At 40.3% G+C, this 11716-nt stretch overlaps 1 protein-coding gene across 1 annotated transcript in view; it reads left to right on the plus strand.

The window, feature by feature from the left end:
* The window catches only part of LOC126188497 (nephrin-like), a 758389-nt gene extending 756565 nt beyond the window's left edge, over positions 1 to 1824 (plus strand). Inside the window, exon 15 of the mRNA XM_049930101.1 lies at positions 1507 to 1824. Coding sequence (XP_049786058.1) covers positions 1507 to 1587 — 81 coding nt within the window. The 3' untranslated portion in view covers positions 1588 to 1824. The remainder of the gene's footprint in view (positions 1 to 1506) is intronic.
* The last annotated feature ends 9892 nt before the right edge of the window (positions 1825 to 11716 follow it).

An 11716-nucleotide genomic window follows, 5' to 3' on the forward strand; every position in this document is an offset into this window, starting at 1 on the left:
AGCAGTTGGTGGATCTTTGTTGAACTTCGTCCTGAAGTGTCGTTGCACTGTTATGACTGACTGATGTGAGTGCATTTCAAGCACGACATACGCTTTCTCAGCTCCTGTCACCATTTTGTCTCACTGCGCTCTCGAGCGCTCTGACGGCAGAAACCTGAAGTGCGGCTTCAGCCGAACAAAACTTTATAAGTTTTTCTACGTATCTGTAGTGTGTCGTGACCATATGTCAATGAATGGAGCTACAGTGAATTTATGAAATCGCTTCAATCATTTGTAATAGCCCTGTATATATAGGGTAATTCCCTGATGATGTAACAAACTTTCTAATACGATGGGGAAGGATAAATGCATGAATTTGAGGTAAGGCCTCTGGGTCGGAAACAAATGAGTCAAAAACTACGAGCGAAAACCTTTCTGATACTTCTGACAGTGGGAAACGTATACTGGTATTGTTGTTGCTAAGATTTTAGGGAAGCAACTTTCACAGGTGATCGTTTGGACCAAAATAAGGAAAAAAGTCTGGAAACATGGACTCTAAATTGCAGAGCTATAAGGACTTGAGGACCTATGAGCTTTCGACTCGTTTGTGTCCAGTCCCGGGACCTTACCTCAAATTGACGCATTTGTCCTTCTCCATCATCCTACAAAGTTTGTAATGTCATCACGGAATTACTCTTTATATACATATTACTTTGTCGCTCTGTAGCGTCGTTGGATGATGTTTCCAAACACAGATTCCTATGTAAAACTTGATCTACTAAGTTACTTTTGCTACCTCTTGACGTTTGTAACATGAATTGTGAAACACCGTGTTGAAGAAGGTACTGAATATACAAAAGAGAGCAATAAGAATAGAAAGATCATCCACTAATTAGTAAAACTATCAGGGTGGTTAAAATGAGTTCAGTATGGTAGAACAATTCGTTTATTATTTTCCCAATAACATAAAACGTATGAAAAATAGCGAACTCTATTTTAAATCTTATGAAAGGATTTATTCTGAACAGTTTCTATTCTGTTGTTGTTGTTGTTGTTGTTGTTGTTCGTGATCTTGTGGGCGTGTCAGTCTGCAGACGGTTTGACGCTGCTCTTGACGTTGCTTTTACCAGTGGAAACTTTGCACAAGGGGTATCCGATTACACGCTGGTGCCATGTGTAATATAGCAGAAAAGATATTTACGTGTTTGTTAAATTGGTGTTCTGTTTGAAATCTGAAAATAAAAATGTGTTCTTTTAATTTAAACTCCCATGCTACTTGGAAATCTGCAGGTAACCAAGATACAGATACTGCACACAAATAGATCATGAATTACATCGTGTCTAAAGTGCCTTTCTACATTTCGATAGAAATCATGCAAATTTTTATTTACAACGTGTAAATGTCTAACCAAAAACACCAGAAGCGTGTACAACATCTTTGCGAATGAGATCAGTTTTTCTTATCTAATTGCGTCTTGTAAAAGATAACTTCTGTAACAGTCGTAACACGTTTTCCATGTTTCCCAGGTGTTGACGGCGCAGGAAGCGACAGTTGGGGCGCCTGGGCTGCTGCAGGTGCCCATCAGAGGGGGAGCCACCAGATTCTGAGGCCTATCCTGCGAATTCGCAACCTCTGCGCGTCTGTAGGAAGTGCACAACAAGCCAGGGAAGCATCCAAAGAGACTACTCACGCCAAACAAAGAAGTTCACTCTTGTCACGTTTGTTTATTTCTAATGAAATGCTCTGAATACATTATTCTCTTACGTATATTTTACTGTGATAAAGTACAATATTCGGTATACGTTTGTATGTGAGCCAAATGATGATACCAAATTTGTGTAAATAATAAAGTGATTATTTAATTCCTTATTCAGTATTCCCCCCTTCAGATTACAATGATTAAGAACATTACTTACTTCTGACCGGACATTCTTCTAATAAGCTTTACCACAGTCTTCTACGCTATAAGTAATATGAATGGAGAACTTAAGGAAATAGAATAATATTTCATCAGTACAACTTCCTACTGCAGACATAAAGCTCTTCTGTCCCGGACTATAATGTTTGATCGCTCATGCGGTATAAAGGTTGATGAAACTGGTTTTTCCCAGGTGCCTCTATAGCTTCACCCATGAAGTACCATTTGATCAAGACATTGCTAGTTCGAAGCAGTGTGTACCGGTGTCCAAGATAAAAGTGAAAAATCTTACCCAATAGCTCATGAAGCAATGGTAACTGAAACTGATGGTTGTACGACTGGTTAATGGAAATGTTGTAGTATGAGACCTCTTAGCAGCGATAAGGAAGCTGTGTGTTCACAACGCTCTCACCTAATCCTTCTCGATACCACATTCCCTCGTAGCTGACACAGAACGCTTCACACTGCAAATAATTGTCTAAGGAAAACGAATACTCAACGAATGTTTTTCGCTAGGAAATATGAAGGTTATACACCGGTATTTCCTAGCAGTGGCCATGCAGTTTCATCATAATTAAATTGAATGTGGGTTTTGGAGAAGGCTTCTAATGGCGTAAAAAGTAACTGCCACGAACTGCTACTCTTGAGATACTAACACATACACAAAATGATATTGTCCTCATATACTGACGGGCAAAAATCGCATCAAAATCAGGAGTTGAATGATGTAAGCTACAGCTGGTGGGCGTGTTTCCTCATATGAAGCATGACGCCTACTCAAATTTCGCACCCGTCGGATAAGAGTGGCGCGAATAGTTCTAATGGTTCTAATGGCTCTCAGCACTATGGGACTTAACTTCTGAGGTCATCAATCCCCTAGAACTTAGAATTACTTAAACCTAACTAGCCTAAGGGCATCACATGCATCCATGCCCGAGGCAGGATTCGAACCTGCGACCATAGCGGTCTGTAGCGCCTAGAACCGCTCGGTCATTCCGGCCGGTGGCGTGAGTAGTGCCGCTATGAGGATGAACAGCAGGTTTTCTTTAAACACACTCTTTAACGGCCGTGAGCGTTAGTTACCTTTAATATTGGACGTGGTGAGCTGATGTTTGTCAACAATGCCTTATAGGCGACAAAGATGCCATTTTAACCTCTCACTGACTTTGAACGAGGTCGTGTAATAGGCCTACGAGAAGCTTGATGTTCCTTTTGTAATATTGCAGAAAGGCTTGGCAGGAATGTAGCCCCTGTACGTGATTGTTGGCACCGATGGGCACAAAATCTAAATCTTGATTCGCAAGAAGACCGGGCTCCAGATTGCCATGTGGTACTACCGAGAGGGAAGACCACGTGTTTGAAAAATGGCTCTGACACATCGTACTGCATCGGCAGTAGCAATTTGAACAACAGTAGGCACCACAGTCACACAACGAACTGTTACCGATTGGTTACTTCGCGGACAGCTCTAAGCCAGACACTCTGTAGCGACTCCAAACCATCGTCATTTGTGTCCTTAATGGCGTCAAGCGAGAGCTCATTGGAGGGCAGAGTGAAGGTCTATTGTGTTTCCTGATGAAAGTTGTTTCTGTCTTGACGCCAGTGATGACAGTTTCTTGGTTACAACGAGGTCAATTTGAAACGTCCCCTTAGAACAATTTATACACGACTGTGCTGATAAACCTCTTACACTATTTGCTTTTCAAACAGCTGAGCAAAACTGCACGTACGCAAACATTCACTAAAGTGACACACAATATTTTTTAGCGCAACGCAATCTGACTATCAAAGATCCCTCCAAAAGAATGGCCCTGAGTAACATTAAACTATACATTTCACAAATAACTTACCTCACAAAAATCTTCATTACTCGAACTACTGCAATACGGCGAGCGCCACTACTGCCAGCCAAATAAAAGATTCAAACTACTGAAGGCACTAACTACTGATAGGGATATTTAGCAAATTAAAGATTTTAATAGAGAACAAACAATGTATTTACCTTAATAGTCATAATATCCAGTATAACAAATTTCAAAACTCCGCCATCTCTCTCCCCACATCCACCACTGCTGGCGGCTCACCTCCAACTGCGCAACGCTACGCGCTGTTCACATCCAGCTGCCGCTGCCCAACACTACAATGGCAGACAACAATGCAAACTAGCCACAGACTGCACACAGCACAGCCAGTGATTTTCATACAGAGCGCTACGTGGCATTACCAATATAAAAATCTAAACAGCCTACTTACATTTCTTGTAATACCTGTGTCAACTGATGTTGTACTTCCCGGATTTCTCTTTTGTACTGTGTATTGATTTGATTTTGATTTTGTTTGAATTTTCTTATTTGTTCATACTCTTCTGTGTCAGTGAATGCAACGGGTCTTGTGTCATTCAGATCATCATCTACCTTTGTAGATAAGTTAGTGACCTGATCCGAAAGTTCGGCTACTTTCTCCGATAGTGAACACATTTCCTCAGTGTGTTTTTCTGAACCAAGTTTCAGAGTGTCCATTTGTGTTGAAATCGAATCTACTGTGTTCTTTAAGTTTTCCTGAGTTTTTGCCAGTTGCGTAACCGAATCGGTAGATGCAACTGAGTCAATTTTAGCCCACAAGGTCTCATGATTTTCATGAACAATGGTTTGCAGCTCTTTTATGGCTGCTTCGTGATTCTGTAATGCATTTTCATGCCGCGAAAAAATAGGCTGAAAATGCTCACAAATTTGTGTTTTTACCTCATTACAGACTTTTTGACATTTCGATTCAATGTTATGTAACTCAGTAGTTAAATCTTCACGTGTTTGTTCAAGTGTGGTGTCTAACTTCCGAAGATTTTGTTCCATTGTGTCTATCTTTTGAAGATTTTGTCCCATTTGTTTCATTAATTGTAATAACAATGCATTAGTGTCTGGAATCTGTTCCTCTACGCTTTTCGGCAGTGCATTTGCACCGGCAACATTCACATTTTGACAAGCTGAAAATGTGTCTTGACTTATTTGAGAAAACGGCGAGGACGCAAAACCTGAATCTACAGTATTTGTAAAATTGTGTCCTGTCATTTCGGATTCCTGAGGCGAGCTGTTGCCGACCGATCGATCGATAATGCTTCCCTGTTCACAACCTGTTTCACTGTCTACACCATTATTTGCCGCCCGCTCCATTTCCCTATGCACAATTACCAAATTACTACTTGGAACGTCTGTTAATTCAATACACAGTGGTGCTGATAAGCTACGCTCGTCGTCACTATGATTTCTCAGTTTACTTTGGAGCCGAGTGTTACGTTTCTTACACGCCATTATTGTCACAATATTTCACACGATAACACAGAAAAGCACAATTTGAATAGCAAAAATAAGAGAACACATTAACATATCACTGAAAATAATATGTAGTTAATTGCAAGCGCAGCTGCGAAATACTTGGTGCAAATCTACATGCATGCCACAACTGTTTTACTGTGCAACAATGAAAAACCACAACTACCAAGGAAATTCTCTCTATACTACTGCCAGCTAAATAAGAGATTCAAACTACTGAAGGCACTAACTACTGATAGGGATATTTAGCAAATTAAAGATTTTAATAGAGAACAAACAATGTATTTACCTTAATAGTCATAATATCCAGTATAACAAATTTCAAAACTCCGCCATCTCTCTCCCCACATCCACCACTGCTGGCGGCTCACCTCCAACTGCGCAACGCTACGCGCTGTTCACATCCAGCTGCCGCTGCCCAACACTACAATGGCAGACAACAATGCAAACTAGCCACAGACTGCACACAGCACAGCCAGTGATTTTCATACAGAGCGCTACGTGGCATCACCAATATAAAAATCTAAACAGCCTACTTACAAATTGAGTATCTCAAACCAACCTGTCTGCGTGGTAGACATACTGCACCTGCACCTGAGTTGTTATCTAGGGCGTGACTTCGTATGACAGCGGAACACTCTCTTTGTTATACAACGCCCCCTGTCTGCAAAACTATACGCCAGTCTGTTAATCTGATCCGTTATAGTGCCTTACATTCATGCCCATCATTCCAGGAAGTGCTTTCCAACAGGATAACGCTCGTCGACATACAGTTGTTTTAGCCCAAACTGTTCTACAGAGGGTCGACGTGTTGTGCTGGCCTGCTGGAACACGAGATCTATCTCCATTCGAGCACTTGTGGGAAATTACCGGACGACAACTCCAGGGTCAATCACAAACAGAACTAACCGGCTCTGTATTGGCCGATCAAGAGCAACAGGCATGGAACTCCCCAGAAAGTAACATCCGGCTCTTGCATGCAAGTTTGAATGCTTTCTTTCAATAGTCTGGCAATTACACAGGTTATTAACGTACCAGCATTTCACATTTGCCATGGCTTGCATAGCACTTCCATTAACCTTTGATCTTGCAAAGTTACCTACGCATTTGTATTCCCAAAATTTTATTACTTTACATTAATTTTTTTGGTGTTGCGATTTTCTTTCAGACAGTGTATTTTAGCATGAAACAAGGAATATTATGCAAGGTACTCCGTTATGACTTACGTTAACAGATAGAGCAAACTTATTTCTAATCAGGTTACCTTCCATTCAGAAGGCTGCTGCACTCAGCGACTGTTATATTGACTTGTAAATAATAGACCTCACCTATCAGTCGTCCTTTTTAAACTTTATTGGCAGATCTAGATTTCAGCTAGAAACTAGCCATTCTCAATGCTCTATCATTTTCGGTCAATGCATGTAATGCCTGTTGGTCGGGCTTCATACACTGTTCATTGAATACTACATACGACCAACAGGCATTACTTGCATTGATCAAAAATGATAGTGCATTGAGAATGGATAGTTTCTAGCTGAAATCTAGATCTGCCAATAAAATTTAAAAATGAATACTGATAGCAAACAATAAATACTCGTCCCTTTTGAATATTCTGGGTACAATTTGTTTATTTCTTATTCGTCATTAGCTATGTTTATCCTTTTGGGATCGAATGATCAGTCCTGGATGCTCAGATCGCGCTGACCTGTGATTGCTGAAACGGATGATTTGGTTCGTAGAAAATGCTGTGGTGTCACATGTGTCTTGCTAACTTTATTGTTATGTGCGAGCATCCAGAGTTCGGCGATCGCTAAGGGTTCAGATTTCACAGTTGCTGTTCACTGTTCACTTATATTCTCATTCAAAGAGTAGTAAATGCCGTCCTTAGTTTCAAGAACTTTGTTAACTCGATGTTGTAGTGTGACTTAGGCTGTCATGCTGACAAGAACAAGTTGATTTCAGCACATTTCAGCCGTTGTCAAGTAGTTTACGGCGGCATCATCTGCACAAGCCGACAACAGCCCCGCCTGTGGACGCTTCAGAGGTCCATGCCAACAAGTTATGCCACGACTTACTGAAGCTATTCAGTTGGAGAAGGGCATCATTAAGTGAAGATGCAGGGAGAGGCCTCTGTCGACAACTGATCAGAAGACTAGACAAATAGGAAATTAGAGCATGAGACCCTTTTATTTTTTTGGTTTCCCGTCATCTGTAGCTTGTGACAGACAAGTGTTCGGTCAAATGCAATTTGTTTTCCGCAAATTGTCGAGGTCATTACTGACCGCTCTATGTTCTTACGTCCTCTCATTTCATTGGGAAGTCATTTTTTTCATTCTCTCAGATCGTCAGAATCCATCCGCCATCATGTAGTGTCATATATCTCCTAATATTAGTAATATCTCGTAAGATCACATAATGCTACACACGACATATTCACTACAACTTCTTATCATGGGCGAGTATTACTAGTTTTGATATTGTTAAGTCTTTCTATATACAAGTGCCCTGTAAAAGAGTCACTTTGGAATGTCGGTATGTACTTGAAATAAATTAGCAACACATCGGTGTGTAATCACTTATTCCTTTACGTCTTGAAATATCTCAGGCTTGTAACTAATATCCTTTCGTTCGGATAATAATTATACTTTCGTGGGTTCGCGTGGAGATCCACCTTCTGCATGGTACACTTATTGTTATTTCAAAGCTGATAACTTTCTTAACTGAAAAAATCTTGAACAAAAGATAGCCGTGAAGCAGCAACTACAAAAATCTTTAATATCGATACATCTTTCTGCAAAATGAATTAAATTAACTTTAGTATGTTTACTCAAGAATTACTTGTAAACACTCTCCAGTTTTCTTTACACCACTTAATATTATATTAATTTGATCAAGAATCTGCCATGTTGCAATTGGTGGCCGACAATACAAATTATAACTCGCGTTGTATCGCACGTTACTAATCTCTGAAAAAACGTACCACTAAATTTTCACGTGTTTGGGATGCTACCCATACTGAAATAAGTAGTTTAGTTATAATTAACAGCATACATTAACCAGAAGTGCGTTACAAGGTACATACGACTCCACCCACGTCTTTCTGGTATGAAGATTCGAACAAAAGTAGTATGATTCAGAAAATCTGTCTCTACTGTTTCGTCGTCCTAAAACCACTATTATCCTGCAATATCGATACTGTTTCTCACATAAATATTTCTCACACAAAACAACAGTTCGTTTAAACATTTTATGTCAATCAGAAATGAATATTTCTCGTTCCCAGAGAACCAGTACAATGCAGCCCTGGAATGACTAGACCAAAATTACATAAAGTTTTGTGGACAGGCATTCCACATTTACTGTCCGTTAATTCGTCCCATCGCAGTTTGTCACACTGCACTCGTAAGCACAAAAAGCCAAGTTCATAATGCTTAGTTATGTGAACACTCTTACATCAGCTGTGGGTTCATAATTGTAACTGTTTTAACTAATTATTAATTAATCAGTTCACACATGGTTTTTCAAATACGTAGTTTCACATTTATAACGGGTTTGCAATAATATTTGCATTAAGCAGTTATTAACTGAACAGTTCATCAAGAATCTTTAGTTATACATGATTACATTGGATATGAGTTCAAAATTAAGTTCTAAAAAATCATCAGTTAGTATTTAACGATAGCTATTATGTAAGGTTTTTTCACTGTTATTTACTTTCACTTGGGCATTATATTGACGACTTTTCGCCCATTTCTCACAACACTACTGCAACCAGTGAAAACTATCTGGTGAAGTTGAATATTTCATGGAAAGATACTCGGTAACTCCCCCATTTGGGTTGTAGACAATGAGAAAAAGCTGAGGACGACATAAAACCGAGCCCGGAATTTTCAGACTGTTCCCATCTGAGCACTCGCACAATAACTACTAACTTAGTTACCAACTATGGTCCCTAAGCTGTAAACGATGTTTTTAAAATTCACTCCATGATGGTTTTAAATCATCAGAGCAAAAACAAGTTCGTTAAAAGAAGCCGTTGCAACTACTTTCATTATATTATTCTTTGAATCTCAAGAATACAAATTCAGCGATAAAGCAGCGGGTAAGCTGTCGAGGTGTAACAAAATATTTGCAGAATTTGTATTTTACAATTTTGCAGCGAACTACATAAAGAGTTTCTTCTTGGGGTATCTGTGTCTGCAACGTTGACCCAAGGTACAGGAAAAGACGCTCGTAGATGTACGTGGGTTGATCTGCAATGAAGCACGCCCCTCCGGTGGTCAGGTGTTGTAGCCGGCTCTGCCCCCCGGGTCAGTCAGCTAGCTGTTCGTGCGGCGCGCACCCATCTTGTCGCGGGATGAACATGAAATGTTGCAACACAGCATTAATACACTTATCAACTGTTGTGGATTGGCAAAAGATCCAACCCGGTGTGAGAGGAAGTCGAAAGGCACGCGTTTTAGCTCACGCAGGCTGGCGTGAGGTCTGGAACAGGTCAAGGAAATTAGACTAGCAAAAAAGGACGTAGCTGTAGAATACTTAACTTTAATCCATAAATGGTGAACGTCGCTCTTGACGGTACATGTTTTACAGCATCTATAGTAACTGGTAATGGCGCCTTGCTAGGTCGTAGCAAATGACGTAGCTGAAGACTATGCTAACTATCGTCTCGGCAAATGAGAGCGTATTTTGTCAGTGAACCATCGCTAGCAAAGTCGGCTGTACAACTGGGGGGAGTGCTAGGAAGTTTCTAGACCTGCCATGTGGCGGCGCTCGGTCTGCAATCACTGATAGTGGCGACACGCGGGTCCGACGTATACTAACGGACCGCGGCCGATTTAAAGGCTACCACCTGGCAAGTGTGGTGTCTGGCGGTGACATCACATCAACATTGTTAATTCAGCTGAAACGAAGCATTATTAGTTTCCACTTATCCCGCAGTTTTTCTTGCTTTTGTGGGTAATGTTTTCGGTTGTAGCACGAGGCACTTATTCATTCCAGTATTCCGTACATTTCTGGGTTTTAGGCATTAACTGTTTTAATTGATCTACAGTGAGCATTACTTTCTAGTCTGTCAACGGCACTTCAAGTGCCCGCACTGTCTGTAGACACTATGTTTACAGTCGCAACCGGTTTGTCTTGCTTTCGGAATTCACAATTCACACACTTGGTGTAGCAAAGTTCAAATGACACATTTCAACTGTGACTGTCCGCTTGGCTAGTAAACACTGTCTGCTTTAACACTTATAGCATAGTCTCAGTTTTCATTTACACAGAACATTTCCATAGACGTCGGATGGGACGTTTAAACAAAATAAACGCTTGAATTACGGCCTGAATATCACTGACTGATGTGTCAATTATACATTTGCTGTAATTACGCAGATTATGTTCCTTAGTGTCACTCACATACTAACTACTCGCACTAAGACTTAAAATGCCCTCGTACATCATTCAGTTCGAACATCGTACATGATGGAAAGAAACGCTACAAGTATTTGGTTCGTTATGTGTCATTTGCACACACAGAATGTAACTTACACTGGAGTGTCACGTATTTTCGTTTACAGTATGCTGTTTATCGTTACTTTTGACCTCTTCAGAAAGCAACTAATCATTCGTCCATGTCGAAAAGATGACCATGAGTCATCTGGACTAAATAATTCTTGTAGTTTTACAATCAGTCATACAGAGGCATGCCGCAAGCAAATGCTACAGTGTGATAGTTAAACAAAGGACACAGTTTCATCCTTCCAAGCTTTACTGTCACATGAAGAAAGCCTCATCTCGACTGAATGTAGCAGTTACAAAACACGCATGATGGCATTCAAATGTCCTAAATTAGGGCTGATCTCATCTTGAATCGGATGCCATGAGTAGCAAAACAAGAAATCACAGCGATCTGATCAGAAGTTCAAAGCCGGCCATTGTGGCAGAGCCGTTCTAGGCCCTTCAGTCGGGCACCATGCGATTGCTACGGTCGCAGGTTCGAATCCTGCCTCGGACATGGATGTATATGATATTCTTAGGTTAGTAAGGTTTAAGTAGTTCTAAGTTCTAGGGGACTGATGACCTCAGACGTTAAGCCCCATAGTGCTCAGAGCCATTTGAAAGGTTTTCAGAAGTTCAAAACTGAAGGTAAGTAATATTTCGCCCCCGGTACATGCAATATTTGCTTACTGAGGGCTCACTCAAGTGGACTCGTAATTGCCGACACGGCTCTCTTATGGTTATTATCTATATACTGTATTAAAATCATGTGCGACCTTTAACAACGACACTACACGGTTAGGTATGTCATTACACATATGAATTACACTATACATGAAAAACATTAATACTACAAATATACATAAATACAACTCAATCAAATAAAAATGTCACGTATATACTAACTATTCAAAAAAATATAAGCATTGTTGTTTTTCCTAGCAAACCTTTGTTATCAACTTATTCAGGGGCAATAAAAGGCTTTAAATCCCGGTGTCGACA

This window comes from Schistocerca cancellata, chromosome 5 (genome assembly GCF_023864275.1).
Source record: "Schistocerca cancellata isolate TAMUIC-IGC-003103 chromosome 5, iqSchCanc2.1, whole genome shotgun sequence".
Lineage (NCBI taxonomy): Eukaryota > Metazoa > Arthropoda > Insecta > Orthoptera > Acrididae > Schistocerca > Schistocerca cancellata.